At 38.2% G+C, this 19155-nt stretch overlaps 2 protein-coding genes across 6 annotated transcripts in view; one reads left to right on the top strand and one right to left on the bottom strand.

Moving 5' to 3' along the window:
* Positions 1–947: 947 nt before the first annotated feature.
* On the bottom strand, positions 948–9328 carry c14h1orf53 (chromosome 14 C1orf53 homolog). Of its 2 annotated transcripts, none has more exons than XM_042007382.1 (3): positions 8791–9323; positions 5640–5741; positions 948–3315 (listed from the first exon to the last, which is right to left on the bottom strand). In XM_042007382.1, exons 1-3 carry the CDS (start codon positions 9115–9117, stop codon positions 3244–3246), a joined length of 501 nt encoding a protein of 166 aa, XP_041863316.1. In that variant the 5' UTR covers positions 9118–9323; the 3' UTR covers positions 948–3243. The 2 variants fall into 2 exon arrangements, with proteins under 2 accessions (XP_041863316.1, XP_041863317.1); XM_042007383.1 differs by having other exon boundaries at positions 3229–3995; positions 8791–9328.
* A 5955-nt stretch (positions 9329–15283) lies between these two features.
* The window catches only part of dennd1b (DENN/MADD domain containing 1B), a 105165-nt gene continuing 101293 nt past the window's right edge, over positions 15284–19155 (top strand). For 2 of the 4 annotated variants that reach the window (XM_042005550.1, XM_042005549.1), the window contains exons 1-2: positions 15286–15587; positions 16187–16251. In XM_042005550.1, the coding sequence (XP_041861484.1) occupies positions 15571–15587; positions 16187–16251 (82 nt within the window). In that variant the 5' untranslated portion in view covers positions 15286–15570. Of the gene's footprint in view, positions 15588–16186; positions 16252–19155 lie in introns of all 4 variants that reach the window. The other 2 variants (XM_042005551.1, XM_042005548.1) reach the window with 2 other exon arrangements.

Below are 19155 nucleotides of genomic sequence, written 5' to 3'. Positions count from 1 at the left end.
ATTTGCAGCCCTGTCTGTCCAAAGGAATCTGCTGTGCTGACTGTCACTCAGTGACCATGTGTGTTTTTTATCACTAATTCTACCACAGGGATGTGGTTGTCCATATGACCACTGTGGAGGCTGCTGCCCTGAGGCAAGCTGACATTGTCTGTGTAGAAGGACCAGACGTTGATGTAGGGGCTGCTCAAATGCTGCTTGAATATCAAGACACCCGTGCACATTGCCATACGTGCACATGCACACACAAACAAAGCAGCGCCTGGCCAATTGCTGAGACTGATGTTCCTTTCAGCCATCATACAGCTGACACTCAGGATTTTTTTTTCCCCCGCCAACCCCGTGTCAGTTCTTGGCTGGTCTGGCCAATAGTGATGGAGACACTGTAACTGACTATGGTTGGGGCCTTTTGGCCGCAGGGCTGCTGTGGCTGTTTGAGATGGTGGGGGCATCTTGGCCTGTCAACTGGTTGTGACTAGAGCCTGTCTGGTCACAGATCCAAACTGGACAGCTCTCTTTCTCTGCGGCTAGTGCCATCATCCTGTAGAAAGGCACACAGTGCATAACTGCCACTCTGCTCCAGCACAGCATATGCTCCAGCTGAGGGTCAGAGATGTTCAGTCCAAAATGCCTGAAATAAACACCTCACAAGTGTAGCTGATGGTTGTAACTTAGAAGCTCCTCTGCCACTATATGTTTCTTTTTTGCACCACCACTTGAAGACAAATTCCTTGTATGTGCAAACTTACTTACTTTCTGATAATATATATATATATATATATATATATATATATATATATATATATATATATATATATATATATATATATATATATATATGCATTCTAGGTTAACTTATTTGACTTTCTCTCAACTTTTGAATGCATATGTTCAGTGTTTAAGTATTTACTGCACAATGTGTAAAACAAAATAAGAGTCTGAAGCAAGAGTTGAGTCGACCACTAAATATTTCGGTTCAATGACAGCTTGTATTTAAAACAGTCTTCTTCATCATACTTTTTACTTTTCACATTTTGACATCATCAGATCAAGATACCACATGACAAGTTACTGAGACTTTGACATCTTATGTTGTACTGTACCCACCACTGTTGTTAGCTTTTCTTTCAATAAGTGTTTCTGCAGATATGTATATGAACATTAATATTTGTACTTAATTTAAGATGACTATTGTAACCAGTTTATCTAACAATTATTAGTTTATTTAACAAATAATACTAATAATTGTAAAAAAAAAAAAAAAAAAGATTGACATAGCCACAAAACAAGTAAATGCATAAAGATGACAATTTCATGCTCTAACCTGTGTTCCCAGATTGTGATAGTTGAGTAAATGCACTTCTCAGTTTCAAGCTTTTTATATAAACCAAATGATACCATTGCACACAAATGTAATTTTGTATAGCCTATATATATGTATATATATATATATACATATATATATAGAATTTATTGTTACAGTTGATTAAATAAATTTCTTCCAAAATCTGTAGAGGGGATTCCTGCTGTTTGTGTCCCAGTCACCAACTGCTAAGCAAGAACATGATGGGGGGGGGGAAATTCAAACTGTGCCATCACTGGAAAGACGTGGAGGGATGAGGCAGACATGAAAGTTGGCCTATTTCATGGTCAGGCTGCGGGACTGCCGAGGCCCTGAATGGCAATGCATCTACTTTAATGTGACAGACAAGTCCCAAGGCAAAACCCGCGGAGCCGCGGCAGGCAAGCGGGCCCAGGTACTTGATGAGTGTGACACCTTCACTGTCCCGCTGTAGAAATGTTGCTGCCGCACGCTCCGCTGCCTCGGTTTAGAATAACACCAAATAAATTCGCCTTTCATCCCGCCTGACGAAGCGTCCCCAGAACCTGTCCTCCCCAGCACTGTTGGGATCATGAATCTCCTTGTAGCCGCTCACAGGGCTTTGCTCCGATCACTAAGCACTTGCCTTTGGGACCCACCTGCCGAAGAAAATTGTGGCCGCGCCAGTAGGTGTAGCTGCGACAGGATTCGGCGGCAGACACATCCTCTCATCACGACGCTGTTTGCCCAATCAGGCGGAGACAGGCGAGTGTGTGTGGCAGCTTCAGAGAGAGCGCCCGAAGGCATCGCGCTGCCTTCCCACACGCACTCGCAAATCAAGCGGCACATCTTTCCTTAACGTCTCTTGCACGCACATAGGTAGTGCAGCATGAGCACTTGACCTTACCTAGTGCGATTACCGTGGGCTGCAAAGTGCAGTGTTAAGCACAACCTTTCTTGTATATTGGCCTATTAGGAGCCACAGGGCGCTCCGACGGAGTAAGCCTGCCTATGCATGTGCGCGTCTGAGCATGCTGGTGAACATGAGCTGATCTATTGCAGTCCTGGGATAAGAAGGCCCAGGAGTTCATTAGGCTGCAGCTCAGGAGAGCAGCCGCAGGGAGCTGTGCTGTAGCCAAGTGTTGCCAGGAGGCTGAGTTGCAGGTCCAGTGGGGAGGGCTGCTGTTGATGTCCATGGCATGTTTGCTAACAGCCTGATTCGATCAAGTGGTGTAAAAGCAGTGCAGCCAAGTGCGAGGGCTGACCCTTGCCCCCCCTCCTATTTTTAACAACACAGTGTATCAGTCAAAGGTAGACATTTCAGTCAAGCACTTGTGGAGTGCAAATGATGCTAATATTCATGCAGTCGTACATTTGGGAGAAAAAAAAAATAACAAGAAATGCAAAGCAAAAGAGCACAAGACTCCATCTGAATATCTGCAGTTACTTTCACTTATATGCCCTTTTTCTTGAGGGCGAAGATCTAAAATGCACTCTCAGTTTTCATCTCCATACTCCCACAACCCTTGTAAATGCATCTGAGGAGCAGAATACTACAAAATATTAAATACTCTTGAAGATACATGAAAAAATGAAGCTCTAGGCATTTCATTGGACATTTGAGACAAAGAAAAATGTGGAAAATATAACAAAACAAAAATGTGATAAAAGACTATTTTACATGAGGGTCTAGTGAACAAATCCTTTCTCCCCAATCCCTGTTTTGTGACAATGAAAACATTCCTATGGTAATAGTTGTGATTCATAAGAGGTAGGTATTGCACAGAAACTACCCATATTTCATCATTTATTACACAGCTGAAATACGACTCAAGTAGTCAAAATAACGACAAGCAGAAGAAAAGCAAAGCGTGTTGGGCTCCATTCCACACAGGCATCTTGCATTTTACCTTTTTCGGTTCAGTCTATACATAAAACAGGGAGTTAAACTGCTTCTTCATTGCAGGGTCCTTCACGTTGACTTGACCATATGGACACTAAAGGAGAAAATTAAATAAATTTATAATGTTCAAAGGATGCATGAAGCAGCAATAGACATGAATGTGTTAAAAAAAAAAAACAAGTAATGGAGGAACAAAGTAAAAAAAAAAAAAAAAAATAGCAGAACAGGATGAGGCTGGACTGAACAGGAGCAGGACAAGAGAGGACAGAACAGAGCAAGACTGAGGATGAGACAAAACTTTAAGGGGCTGGATGGGATGAGACTGTACAGGATGGGACAGAACAAACCAGAACCAGACTTACTGGGACAGAGCAAGGTAGAGGAAAACAGAGCAGAGTGTCATTAGAGCTGAAGCGATAACATATGGATTTCCCCCACATTTAAAGAAATACTATGGTAACTATGTATCAGCTAATTGATCATCCATTTTGTATCCTACCTGTACTTTGAACTCTCTCCAGTTAGTAAACATCAGTCTTATGTTGCCCCTTGTCTTATCTTTTACTTGGTCCATTTCTCTCTTTCTTTTCTTCTTTTCTTCTAATAAAGTCCTCTTGTGTTTCTTTAATGAATAAGCCACGGCGGTCAAAACAGCCATTGTGTTGATATCCAGTTACTATCATGTGATGCAGTGTGCATAGCTTAGCTGTAAAGTGATGCAGCGTCTTGGAAGCCAAAGTTGTGAGGTGCGGTTTCACAGCCTCAGGACACTGCCTGGCAATGATGCCTCCATAATAAATATCACTTTAACATAAAAACGAGTCAGAAACATATATTTTTAAGGCCAGAAAGTTACTTTGTTCTACTTTACATACATATACGGAACAGTATTTTTAACTATTTTCTAATTATGAATGTTTATCTGCCTTCAGCAGCAGGAAAATCAATACAACTATTAAAACTCTGCTTTCACATTCTTTCACTAAACATATTCAAACATTTAGGGCACATGGGGCACAACTATACATACAGTATCTAAATAGGCTCTGAGCTTGGGACAACTCCAGAGGCCCTGCTTGTCCAGAGAACAATGTTGCACTGAATGGACGATTCTTTATGTCTTCTACACAACACAGTGAAGAAACAACAGTATGTTCAGTGAGAGGCTTCTTCAGGTATGCTACAAGACAGAAATGTTTATTTTAACACTTTGTACACTGCTTTAAGTGTCAAATTAATGTAGATCCCCAGGTCTTTATAGCATCTGATTTTTGGCTGTTTTTTAGGTTTTACTGCATTTAGTTCAATCTTCAGCACATAAAATACTTCTTAATCATGTTTATTTGTGACTGATAAGTCCACTTAAAATATTTATACTTGGCTTTTGTTACCCTGTATTTTGGAGGATTCTCCATGTGCAATATTAAGCTCTGTCTAATCAGCTTTTTTTTAAATCTTTTTCTTTTCTTTTTTTTTGCATTTGGCTGAGTAAGAGCAGACAAATTATCCCTGTTCACTTCAGAATTCATCAGGCTGCATCAGTCTTTTGTCACATTATCAATAAACACTCATAACCCAATGTCACTAGAAGTCACCATGCCCACACCATCACAGCCTCCACTTGTTTCCTTCACACTTTTTTCTTCCGATCACTCTGGCACAATGTGATCTTAGTTTTACTGGTGTGGCTTAGATGTTCTTGTCAGACTACTTTAATTGAATTTATTTGATAGAGATAGATGCTTTAACATCAAAAAGTGGGTAACAATGATCCAGTGCATCACAGCATTTTTAGTTTAGAGGGGAAAGTCTTTGATAAATGTGGAGGCCATGAATGATCAACGCCCTGTGGTAAACCCTAAGAATTAGCTCTTACAGAGATTTCTCTTGTGCTACACTTGGATAACAGTTTACCTACCTCCAGGTGAGTATCCTGTCCATGGAACAGCTTTTGATTTAATTGTTTAACCATATTTGAGACAACATAGTAACAAATTGTAATTCCTAAACGTTTCCACCAAATTGCATGTGAAAACTCTTAAATCAAAGCTGTCAGTATGCACTACCAAGTTATATTCATTATTTAACTAAAATGTTTTGGTAAATGCCCAAAATAACAAAATTGTTCAAGTCCTTTCTCTTAATATAAGTGTATATTGAAAGCAGCAAGCTGTTTCCAAAGTGTTGACTGGATCTCACTATACATCTTCGTATGTTTTACTCAAATTTGTTGTACCCAGTTGAACAAATTCATAATCACAGCTGTACTGGACAGGATGAAGCAGGGATGTAATGCAGTAAAACACAACAGGGAAACAGTAATAGCTGAGCCGACATCAAAGTGAAAAATTATGCACAAGAAAAATGGTGACATTAAGCATGACACAAGCTAGTAGAAAAAAACAGAAACAAGCTCACATGTCTGCATGCACTGCCACAGCATTTCCCTCTCTGAAGATGGGCATACTCTGTGAACACCTTATATCCACTGGAAGGGTCAACGTACATCTGCTTCTTTGCCTGAACATGAGAAAGATATTATTTAATTAGTACGATAAACAAACACCTATGCTGAAATTTGACCCTTGCATACATAACCATACACAGTACATATTCCCACCCAAAGGTATACAATATGCAAACACAATCCTGAATATGAACATATATACAGTGACAGATTGTGGGGGGTCAAAGTAAAGAGAAAATGGACGACCTCTGTGCATAGAAACAGATGTAACACAGTCTAATTCTCATGATGTTACTAATTAATTTGGACTATCCTTTTGTGTACAATTCAGTAGGTGAAAATCTGTGATGATTAATCAAGTGGTAGCCCTGTCATACCTTGAATGAAAATATTTCTGAGGCAATATTTATTTTATTTGGATCAACTGTCCATCTTGCACACACAAGCAAACACATTCTGTAGGTGAAAAATACTGAACTCCTCTGCCATCCTTTAGGAAGTTAGAAAATGTAATTTCTCAGTCTGTTTCAAACTGAGAGCACACTCGTTGGTGAGCTTTGACAGCCCACTAAGAGAAAAAGGCCTTAGGCTTTTTCTTGACATGGCCTGTCATTTCACATGGCATTGCAAGGCCACATAGTGAAGCTGGCATAGCTGGGCCCCCTCTGTATTGTGCTTTTCCCACCCAGGCCCTACCACTCTCCTCAGGTCGCAGCCAACTTGCCTCAACTTCATTCTCACTCAGAAGCGCAATATTTACAACAGATAAGCCTAAAGGCATGCAGACGACACCTTTTCACCACTGTCATCAGCATGCAGCTCACTGGATCTGTTTGATGGGAGAGCAGGAAAGAGTTGGTGAATATGATGGATGTGACAAAAACAATTATCAGTTACTTTATGACATGAACATCCGTAAATCTATAATAAACCTGAAATGCCTTTATGACATCAAATAGCGATGATCTTACAGTTATACCTTTATTTATTGTCCTGTTCTATAAATACACGGAAATATGCTTCATACAAGCAGAAAACTCAACACATAAAAATACAATAAAGCATATAAAACATTAAACAAGATAAAAATAAATAAATAGATATATCAAATGTTGGAAACAGACACCATATACCTTCAGGTTCTCATAGGGTTTGGTATCGCTCACAATCAAAAAACCCAATGATTTCATTAATATATTTGAGAGAATAATCAATATAACAACACTGACAGCTGAAGTAAGTAATTCAAGTGAGGATTTACAGAAATCCGGAGGACTCAAAGGAGTCATGTCCTGGTGCAGGAACAATAGGACACCTCTAGAGGTCCTGGACTCATGATTCAACAGGTCAAAGCTGTTTTCGGGGGAAAAGTGTGACCAACATAACACTAGATAGATGGTTATATCAGAATTAGTGTGCATGTGTGTGTGTTTGACACATTCACAAACTTTTGAGTGTGATGGACTGGCTGTAATTTTGGTTTAGCTAAGAACTTCAGATAGAGGCACTGTCCTGGGAACAAGTGGGCTTTGGAGATGCAAGGCTGCATATAATACTGTGGCTAGTGCAGCACATGCTTTAATAAAAGCTTTCATTAAGTTGATATCGGTGATGTATTATCTAAGTGAAATTAGTGTTTGCTTTAATAACTTTGTCAAAACAATAGTTCCTCAGCAGTACGACTCCTTGAGACAGACAATGAGATACTATCTTTCAATTTTATGGTTTAATATATAAAGTATTAAAGATGACCACCAGATGTTTTGACAGTTTGCTGGTCTGCAGTGTTCAGGTGTGTGTCAACATATTGCCAAAGCATGAAAGATATCAGCAATCATTAAAAAGAGGCTATTTACTTCACTCATCAAACTGGAAAGGGTTATAAGGCCATTTCCGAACAATTTGGAGTACATCAGTCAGTGAGAAAGATCATTTACAAGATGAAACCTTTCAGGAATATCGCCAATCTTCACAGAAGTGGATGTCTGAGCAAGTTGCTCAGATGCTCAGAAAAATTCAAACCTTATTATAATCACTGTTAAAGTTCATAGCAGGACATAAAAAAGACTGCTAGTTGGCTGTAATGATGCTGCAACATTTGGAAGAAACATTTAAAGTCATGGTAAGGACCAGGTGAGTTGTTTTTTTCATTATATCCCGATGCATAAAAGAATTGAGAGAGACAAGAATTGCTTCATATTGACATTACAGCATCACAATTTCTGCAGATTTGTCAGCTGCACGTCCATGAGAATCTCCTGTTCCACCACTACCTAAAGCCTAAAGGTGCATTGTTGGATTTAAATCTGATGACTCTGGAGGCCAGTGAACTCATTATCATGTTCAAGAAACCAGTTTGAAATAATTTGACATTTTTTACATGGTGCATTATCCTGTTGGAAGTAGTCATCAGAAGACCCTTTTCATGTTGTTTATGCCAAATTCTGACCCATACTACCTGATACCACATAGCAGCTAAAATCACAACTCATCAAACCAGGCAACCCTTTCACAATCAACCATCGTTCAATTTTGGTAATTCTGTGTAAATTGAAACCTCATTTTTCTTAACTTAGCTGACAGGAATGCCACCTGATGTGTAAATAGTAATAGTACAAACTATTCCATATCATATGTTATAAACATCTTATTTAATCTTCTTCACAAATGACATTTGTGTGCATTGGTATCATTTGGTTTATATGGATGAAAAACTTGAAACTGACTGAAACTGAAAAGTGCATGTACTCACCTGCTGTGCTAAAGATCTGAAGAGCTACATTTTCTTTATCAGACTTTGGTGAAACACCTATCTGACATGGCTTCCAAAACTATTTGGTGATTTGGTATAAATCCTACCACCAAACACTAAACAGAAACCTTACCAATTTAACGCCACAACATTTAAGTGCTGTTTCAATGTTAACCAAATCCATCATCACACTGTAATAATGTTACAACAGAAAATAATGTCAGTAAAGGTCTTAACTTTATTCCATCTGCAGGACAGAAGACACTCGACTCTATAAGTCATGCCAAGTAGTTGTGACCTGATGTGCAACTTGACATCACTGGATCGGAAGTCTAAGTGATCCATCTCACCTCACACGCCTCACTATGGATCCTGTGGATGGTCATCTCTTCCTCCGTAAACTTGTGCGCTGTCGCGCGCTCGCAGCCTGTCACCGCGTCACAGAAACCTGCTGCGCTCCTGCTCTCATCGATCTGCAGCGCGCAGCTGCTTCCCTGTCGCTCCGAGTTTCTCTCTTCTGAGGGGTTGCTTATTGACATTGTTACAAGTCGCTTATTAAACTGGACACGGAGGAGAATCAATCTGCTGAGAAATGCTTTACTCGGGCAATTCTTGTGAAACATGTTCTCATTTAGAAAAGCTGACAATAATGAGACCCACTTTGACAATGTTATCATTTGCTCCCAATTTTTTTTATACAACTTATTTTCTTTCAGCCTCCATTTCCCAGTTCTGCCCGCAGTAAAAGTACTTCCTCATCTGCCCCTCGTCACACTGGTGACATGTGACAATGTTGGATCCAACAGATCACACAGCGCCTCTGCTGTTCCAAAGCTGCTATTATGATCCCCCCGATGGATGAATCACTCTGCTGACAGATGCAGACACAATGATTGAAAAAATATCATGATTAATTACTAACGTATTTTTGCTGCATAAGTCAATGGCACGATGTAGCTTTCACCATGCTTGTTTTTCTCTGGAAAAGAAATACTATTCTCAAAGTTTTATCACATTTATAGACAGTTATAGACAGTTGTTACCGTCCAGTAGTCTTTTTTTAAATCTAGATTTGAAATATATGCAGCTCTCACAAAACTATGAGAACAGATAATTTCATCTCAGGAGCAAAGAACATTGAAATATTAGATTTAAAAGGACCCGGTGAAAAGCTATATTACAAAAAAAAAAAAAAAAAAAAGGTTTCTCATATTTTATACAATATGCCATGAATAGTATTCATTGGAACTACTTTCACACAAAGAAGCTGCTTCCTTGAAAACTGCTGACAGACATTTCGATGCACCTTTAACATCCTGTTTTGAACGTTTTTTTCAACCCTGTCATTCTGTTAGTGGAGGCAGGTTATCCTCCGCTTCCTAAAAAGCCTTGCATAAAGGTGTCTTCTCATAATATCAAAGTAATATGGTGACTTAGACTAAGCAAGGTTGATGAGTGGACATTAATGAGTCCTTTCAAGGTTATCCACTGCTGTAAGCCACCACTGATGATGTGTCTACTCCAGAACTAATGAAACCTGACAAGTGTCTTTTGACTAACATTGTGGGGTCAATTCACCCTCAGACAAATTACACATCAGTGGTAAAAAAAAAAAAAAAGAAAGAAAAGAGTATTTGTATCCACATAAGTAGAAGCCATGAAAATGTAGATATATTTTCTAAGTTCTGTGAGTTTCCTTTGAAAATTTATTTCTTAACCTCTTAGTTTCGCACACCAAATGACCATCTTATGTTTCAAAAACCAGATTAACGTTTGATAAAAATAGATGATTTACAAATTCACACTCTTATAGAGTCCAGAATCAATGAAAGAGTTTGTGCTGACTCTGCCTCAGGCTGCATTTACTCTCAGCTACATTTTCTCAACAAGAACCATTGTGGTGTATTTTTTACATGGCATTTCAGTCCAGCAAGATTAATTGTGTGCCCCAGGTAGCTAAAATGTTTGAAGTGTTTATCTAATGGATTTTCAGGGCCTCAGATGGACAAAAAAAAACACTGCATTGTGCTGTTTTTCTGTTATCTTAATCATTCCCCTAAATGAATAACATCTACACCTTTTAGTTTAAAGATAAAATATGAGCTGATTTACAGCTCATAACAGCATTACATGTCTCTTTGTCTCCACGTGTGTGTCATATTGTTTTCTTGTCCCCTTGTCAAGAAAACAGCCCTGCCATTACAATTTCATACGGATGCCTGAAACAGCATGCCCCAGTCTGCTGCCACTTAATTACCTTCCAGTGAGCCTGAAGAAATCTGGCTCTGATCCAGTCAGACTCTCTGGAGAGGAGTAAAGAGTAAGCCATTAGTTTCAATTTACAAAAGAGACAAACATTGCTTTAGTTTGAGATTAAATGCAAAAATTAAAAGGAAAGTCAAACAAAACTGCCATATTGAGGGTCACAAAAGTAATCACATGTATAAAGACAAATATCTTTGTCAAAATGAACATATAAGCATCAGGTATTTCATTTATTCTGTCATCGGGAAGTTATCATAATCTTATGCACGCTAATTAAACTTTGGCTTGAAATATTGTACCATAAATAGTTTCAACTCAAAATAGTTGTAATTAGTCAGAACATGTGTCTGTTAAAGGTGTAAAATTCACCACTCAGAAGCAAATGAATAATCTAGTTCAATGGTTCCCAACCTTTTTTCCTTGGGGACCCTCTTCATGCATATCCTAAAAGCCATGGACCCCCTGCCCCACCCTGTGCTGAAACCATACTTTGTTTTTTGCTTTCAAAATTGAGATTCTCACCACAAATAATGTATTCCTGTCCTTCGATAAAGCCAAAGTTAAATTAAGTTAATTAAATTAAAATATAGCCTTACTTTTATTTCTTTAAACAGGGACAATGTATGGACATTAATCACAATGGCTCTTAATGGTCAAAGCCTCAGGGACCCCCTATACTCTTTAGAGGACCCTATTGGGGTGTCCTGGACCCCAGGTTGGGAACCACTGATATAGCTCAGAAATGTGTTCAAAACAGAGTACTACAAAAGATAAAACAGTATAATATAACAGTGGTACATGCATAGTTTTATTCATTTTAAAGCCTTTCACACTGTAACCTCAGCATTTAGTTCACGCATGGATACGATTGTCTAACATGGCTACTTTGTAGGCGCTGTTCACTCATGAAACACTGTAATTATGCAGTGGGAAGTCGAGTAATCATGCCAGCTCTGACCACACTTCTCCTGTGTTGGATCTTTTTCCCACTAAGCAATTTAGCTGTTGAGGGTAAAAGGCTTTGCCAAAGAACACCTCGGTGGTAATGAGGGACGGGTAAATACTGCTCTTTGATTCTTTTTTCTGCTCAGATTAATCTGACAGCCAAACATTTTTTTCATTTTTATTTTTCTTTACCACTACTAAAATGTTACTGGGTTTACCACTCCATGGTAAAGTACCTTGCTCAAGTGGGAGCTTAAGGCTAATCTAATGTGCAGTACCCTCCAGCCTTCAAATCCACACAGCATTTGAAGGCTCAAATGCTGAGGGAACGTGAACCAGAATTTTTCCTGTTCTGAAGTGAGACTACCAGGAATTTGAGGTCCACTTTGTGGTAACATCTCTGTTCAAAAGTATACTACCAGAATTGATCTGCAAAACAAGATCTTGCTGGAAAACCTTATAGGTCTTGAGGTTATGAGGATGAATAAGAGTTTAGGGCTGAAAATGTGACTAAAAGCAGGGAGCATTGTAATTCTGGGCTTGCTGTGCCTTGATATCTGAGTTTTGGAGCTATTTTCTTGCTTTGCAGATGAGTAAGCCAGCTTTATTGTGCTCTTATGGGAACATATCCTGACATCACATTTTGTTAATATTTACCAATTCTACTTATTTCAGTTAAATAAAAATGCCTGCCATCTTCTAATTTCTACACTCAGTGCAGGGAATAAGCTAAATATGATTGTTATATAGCTCCAAATTAGTTTAATCTGTATGCTTTCATTGTTCATTGTTTAGTTATCTATATTTGATAGGGTATTTCAAAATAGATGAAAACTTTGACTTTAAGTGACAAACATTAAACCAAATAGCTAAAAAACAAACAAACAAACAAACAAAACAAACAAACAAGCAGAGAATCATTTAGATACCAGCATTAGTACATATGGCTGTGCCATCATGAAAGAAAGAATCCATTAATGGAATAACCTGGTCATTCAGTATATTCAGGTAGTCAGCTGACCTCATTCTGTTGCACATAACTGAACGAAGACCTGAACAAGTGCAGCAGCCCCAGATCATAGCACTGCCTCCACAGGCTGGCACAGTAGGCGCTGTGCATAATGGCTGCACCACTTCATCTGCCTCTCTTGCTACTCATTGCATCAGTTGGGGTTAAGTAACTTCTTGTCAGCTGAAAGATAATTGCCCACACAGTAATAATCCAATAGGAGGCTTGTACCAATTTGCTTAGTTAAATCAAGGTGGCAAGTTATTTATTTATTTATTTTTTGACCAGGAGGCAGCTTATCACACAGCTACTTAAGTGAAATAATAGACTTTAAGTTAAAAAAAAAATTGTTTACTGTTTTGAATATACCTTATTTAATTTAGATTAATATTATTAATTAACCACTTAAGTGCATGCTCTAAAATTTCACATACCAAATGTTCATAGACAATAGGCAAGGAAAGTTGATTTGTATAGCACATTTCATGTACAAGACAATTAAAAGTGCTTTACATAAAACATTAAAAGCACTACAGATGATGCAAATAAAGCATTAAAAAGGAGTAAAAGGCAGCAACAAATAGCAAAAATAAAAATGATTATGATAAAGTCATCATAAAACCATGAACAAAATTAAACTTACTAAAAGCAAGATAAGTTAAAAAGTTACGGTTCAGATTTCATGCATAGGCACATGAGAAAATAAATGTTTTTAATCTGTATTTAAAAGTATCTACATTTGGTAAAAGTTTAATCTTCACTGGCAGTTTGTTCCTCTTGTTTGTAGCATAACAGCTAAATGCTGCTTCTCCGTGTTTAGTCTGGACTCTGGTCTGGATTAGTTGACCAGAGTCTTTGGATCTGGTTCTAGTGGGTTTATATTCTCTGAACATATCAGAGATGTTTTCTGGGCCTAAACCATTCTGGGATTTGTAAAAATGATCAGAAGGGGTTTTAAATCTATTCTGTGACTGACTGGAAGTCAGTGTAAAGATTTTAAAACTGGTGTGATGTGTTCAGATCTCTTAGTCCTGGTTAAAACTCTAGCAGCAGCGTTCTGGATGAGCTGCACATGATTATTGCTCTTTTTAGGAAGTCCTGTTAAAAGGCCATTACGGTAATCCAACCTACTGGAGATGAATGCATGGATGAGTTTCTCCTGGTCTTTTTGGGAGACTAAACTTTTAATTCTGTTGATGTTTCTGAGCTGGTAAAAAGCTTCTTAGTGACAGCTTTGATGTGGCTCCTGAAAGTCCAATCTGAGTCTATCAACACTCCAAGGTTACAAACTTGGTCTCTAGATGTTAACTAATGCTGACCCTCTTCTCTTTGCTACCAAACAATAATCTCAGTTTTTGTCTTCATTTAATTGTAGAAAATCCTCTCTCATCCAGGTGTTTATTTGCTCCAGACGCTGTAAGTCTACTGGGCTGCAGTCATCTGGTGACAAGGACACATATAGTTGTGTATCATCTGCATAATTGTGATGATTAATGTTAAAGTTCTATAATATATGACCCAAAGGGTCACAAGTTGAACAGAAGAGGTTCAAGACTGATACCTGGGGAACGCCGCAAGTCATGGCTAGTCATTTAGACTAACAGCTGTCGATCCTAAAAAAGTAACTCTGGCCTTCTAAATAGGACCTGAACCAGTTAAAGGCCGCTCCAGAAAGTCCAACCCCATTTTCCAGCTTGTACAACAGGATTCTGTGATCTACAATATCAAACACAGCACTGGGATCCAGCAGAACCAGGACTGATACTTGACCCTATGATAATAAATCTTATAACAATATATATATATATATATATATATATATATATATATATACAAAATTACATTTGTGTGCAATGTATCAGAGAAATAGAAATAATATAATAATATAATAATATATAATAGAAAACAAGCTCACCTATCATGTCAGGATGAAAAAAAAAGGACTATTTACATAAAAAGGAATATTTAGCCATTCTGATATTATTTGGTTTTTAACCCGTCAACTTTCAAAACGACCAAATGATCAATTTTAATTAATATAAAAGCCTTTTTAAAATGCTAGCTCTGTAAAGTTTAGGCATTTTTTTACATTAGGGAAAACATATTAAATATACATTTTGTTCAGTTTTTGCTCAGTTAACTTTGTTTTTGTTTCACAGGTTTCATGTATGAAAAATGTGCATGAACAGTTTATTAGATCATCATACAGGTTTTAACAATCACCACCAGTTAATGTCCTTTCCCCCCTTCATTTTCAAAATTCAAGATTTGTAGAGTCAGCAGTAAAGCTAAGAAATAAAAATAGTCTGGAATGAAGTGAGGTAGCAGTACGTGAGAAATAAAGTTAACGTCAGTTTTGTGCTTGGAGTGCAGGGCTTGAAGAAAAGTGCTGCTCAGTTGAAATTCCTTCACTGTGCGGGTGCACAGTATGGGAACCACCGCTAAAGGCCACAATTATTGAACTAATGATGCAGCGTCACAGGAAAACACCTTTTAAGCAGAAGCATGAATCAGACGGTTCGGGTCTGCGGTGTGCAACATGCTTCTTCTTCTTACTCATTGGAAGCTGGACGCTCGCGGGCAGCAGCGGCAGCAGCAAGGTGCTCATCTGACGCGCTGACGTCACCAAATCTTTGACAGCACTTCCTGGAGTGGTGTTTGTTGTGGGAAATAGTCACAGTGGTGATGAACTGGGGATTTAGGCCACACTAACAGCAGGAAATACGGCGCAAACTACTACGCTCTCCCACCTCCAGGCATGTGGTCGTGGCAGCTTTCGATCGGTATCAGATAAAGACAGAAGACGTGACGACTGAGACTGAGGAAGGACGAGGTGGAAAAATTCTCCTACAGACCTCAAAGCAGCAGAGCCGCCGACAGCAGGGAGCTGTCGCGATGTTGTAACTAAACCATGGACAGCAGGATAAAGTAAGACCTCTGAGTTTTGTATTCCCCATTCATGCTTTCCCCCCTCTTTACGTACAACTGTCGAGCTAACTGCTAACGTGTGGTTCAGGCATGTAGCGTTGACTCGGAGCCGCATGTGAAATGCGGAGGAATGTGTGGCGTAATTTGAGCCATCTTCAGCTGTGGATTTAACAACCAGGCCAGCTGGATCGACAGCTTTGGGTTAGGCTACTTGCTGACCACCAATTAGCAGCACCGACAGCCAAACACAGCTTTATAGGTAACGTGGACACGGAGCAACCTGATGTTCTGTGACCTGTTAATCCAGATAACGTTGTGTTCAGATAAGAGAATTTCTTCTTCTCCCATGTAGACCAAAGCGCTTCCACCCTTAAACCAAACTGCTGACATTGAAATCTCCTGCTATTGGCTATATGACTTTTGTAAAGTGGGACAACAGATCAAAGAACCCATTTATCTATGAGAGCTCATATGCAGTGGACTTGTAACAGGACCGCTGTTATGTTTGGCTCGTGCTGAATGCACACTTGTAGTCTGTGATTGTGTTACAGTGTCAGCAGTCATTTTCCTTTGAGTTAACACTGTCTGATTCTTTTCAGGGAGAAACCAGAAAGAACATTTGATGTGGTGGTACAGGTGGCTTGTCCAGCATCTGAAAATGAGGGTAGGTGATGTCATTGATTACATGGATGATATTTAGGCTGTGTGTAGTCTGCTTGGTGTACACGTTTAAGGCAAGACACAAAGTTTATTCGGCTTGGATATGCATGCTTTGGCTGGCATGCTCAGCTCATAAAACTAGCAATAAAACAGGCTTTTATTCATATTTAAACATCAGAAAACAAATAACTTTCATTAAATATTATCATCTGATTCTTATTTTACACAAAGCAGGAAATAACCAAAAAACATTTGAGATACTTTACTGTATTATTTCCATGCTTCAACTCAACATTGCATTTCAGGGGGAACTATTGCACTTTCCACTCTACTAATTTTCACTTAACGCAAGTAACTACCTATTTTCAAAATGATAAAACTAGCTGTAAATTTACAAAACATTTATAAAGATTTCATAATCAAATAAAGGGTTTTTAAAACACAAACAAATTAATGTGTCAGATGAGTCATCAAACAATCATTTAGATGAATCCTTGTGTTTATATCTGCGACTACAGTTACTCAAACATTTATGCTTTTCTATTATTAACTTAATGAAACTACAGTTTGCTGCTACTATGGATATGTTTTTTCATGCAGGACATTTGCTTGTAATTTATTATTTTAGTATTGCTTTATTGGTGTTTTTTTGGAAATGAAAAACCTCTGAAATTAAACTAAATGATATTTTTGCTGATATTGATAATTGAAATGATTTCACAAGGATTTTAATTTAAATTTAGATAAATCATTCTTGGTTCTGGGGAATTTAGGCAGGTGTTTTTCCCCTTTCATGACTTTTCATACATCTGAATAATAAAATAATTATTTGGCACAATGCTAAATGAAGCTCTAATTCTCAATAAAACATAATCGTTTTAGGGTATTTTTAAATGTGTTAATGCTATGTTAATAAGCATTGAGCTAATGATCAGTGGTTGTAATAACTGGTTATTCATGATAAAGTAGAAATCCAGACATAATTTGTTCCCAGCATTTGAAAAATGAGTTGATATCTTTGTAATTTGGCTGTTGACCAGGTGACAATGGTAGCTGGTGCTCTTGGATTTGGAGGATTTTTTATTTACATTCATTTATGTACTAAAAAGTTAATATATTAATTAAAAATGTGAAAAAAAAACAGTTTGTGACCCCAAAATACCCCATTGTGATTAAGATGTTCATGTGTGTCTGGCAGTTTTTTCTTTTTTTTTTTGGGAATTCTATGTTTGCAAAATGATTGTTTTGCCCCGGTCTGTAATTATGGTGTGCAGCCAGGGTGCCATTTAACATTGTAGCAGTTGCTAAATGCACTTGCACATTATTTAAAGTAAGTCTCCAAGCGTCACATAACTTCACTACATGACCGAGCCAGTCTTGGACGTTGAGAGTTCTCATTATTGCTGCTAAGGGGAAGAAAGGTTCATCAGGAATTTTTCAGTGTCAGAGAAGTTAAATTCTTTAAGATCTTGCAAGTTAGAGTTATAAAGTATAAAGTGTTCATTTATTTGACAGATTTGCCTGACCATAAGTTCACCGCTGTGGGCATTTTTCTTGCAACCGTTAACCCACAGGGATTGTTTTTAGTGAAACCATGCTCGGGTCAGCAAGTTGCATTAATTGATGTCTTGTTTGCAGTGGTGGGGAGCTCTGTTCTGGGAAATAACTGTGGCTAATGAAGAACAACATTGCATTAAAGCTTTCAGGAATATGGGAAATAAAGTAACTTAAACTTCACATCAATATCCAGTGTCACTCATAAGTCAAATATCATGTAAAAATATTTTCATTGCATATTACACCAGCTGTCTTATTTTGCCTGTCTCAGTGCTGACTTTAAAGAGGTGTTATTGGACGGTTCACTTGTGCAGCTGCTGAGCTGACTGGGGTAGACTGAAAGTTGTCCTTGGATGTAGTTCTCATATTGGATTTTAAACCAAACTCATAAACCCCTGGCTTGCACAGTAATAACTGACTTCCTTCATGTATGATCCAGGGTCAGACTCATATCCGGACTCCTGTTCCCTGGAGCAAAGCTGCAGAGCAAAATTTGAACACCTCGGGTCAAGTGGAACGTACACATTCAGCTCAGTCATTTTATCAAAATAGATGAAGAAGCTGCTATCATCTCTTATATGTTGTTATATTTCCGTCATATGGGGGGAAAACATGAAAACTCTTTTAGTTCTAAGGCTTTACATATATGATAAAAAGTTGTCTGGTCCTTACCAGGTATTAAATGAGTTAAATGCAACCTCAACAACACATGACTTATGACACTGTCATTATTCATTTTTATTAAAATACAGAAGCAGTATATGGGAAAACTAAGCAAACTTGGATGAATGCTTCCTGAAATATTCAAGACATTGCCGTCTCAAAGTGACTTTTTGAACAAGACATCCTTTTTAATCAGATAATGTTTATAGATATTTTTTTTTTTTTGCCACTTCTGCAAGTTTTTGTCCAGTGACTAGAGTTAATACTATGGATATAGAGGCTTTTTACATTAAAAACAAAGTATACTCAGTGCTTCACTAGTTTGTTGAATCCCCTTTAGTAGTAATAACTTGAAGTGATTATATTCTGCATGACGTTGTCAGTCTCTCGCATCATTGTGCAGACATTTTGGCCCATTCTTCTTTAAAGCATTGCTTCACTTCTTTGAGGTCTGCGTGCATTATTATACTTGCACCTTTCCAAAGAGCATTTCAGTCAGTTAAAGTTCTGGACTTTAACTGAACCAATGCAGCACCTTCATTCTCCTCTTAAAGCAGTTCTGTGGTACATTTGGTGATCTGTTTGGGATCATTGCCCTGATGCATGACCTGGTTTCTCTAAGCTTTAGTTGGTGGACAACGGGCTTCACATTTGACTCTGAAAGTACTTTGGTATGGAGAACAGTTAG

This window comes from Melanotaenia boesemani, chromosome 14, assembly GCF_017639745.1.
Source record: "Melanotaenia boesemani isolate fMelBoe1 chromosome 14, fMelBoe1.pri, whole genome shotgun sequence".
Taxonomy (NCBI): Eukaryota; Metazoa; Chordata; class Actinopteri; order Atheriniformes; family Melanotaeniidae; genus Melanotaenia; species Melanotaenia boesemani.
The sequence above is the reverse complement of the archived record's forward strand: the minus strand, read 5'-3'. Positions and strand labels throughout refer to the sequence as shown.

Excerpts from the sequence above, each read along its gene's own strand:
- c14h1orf53 (XM_042007382.1), bottom strand. The coding sequence starts at position 9,117 with ATGATAACATTGTCAAAGTGGGTCTCATTATTGTCAGCTTTTCTAAAT. Across the intron at positions 5,742-8,790 it reads TCCATAGTGAGGCGTGTGAG|GCAAAGAAGCAGATGTACGT; the intron begins GTGAGATGGATC and ends TCTCATGTTCAG. Across the intron at positions 3,316-5,639 it reads GTGGCAGTGCATGCAGACAT|TGTCCATATGGTCAAGTCAA; the intron begins GTGAGCTTGTTT and ends TTTCTCCTTTAG.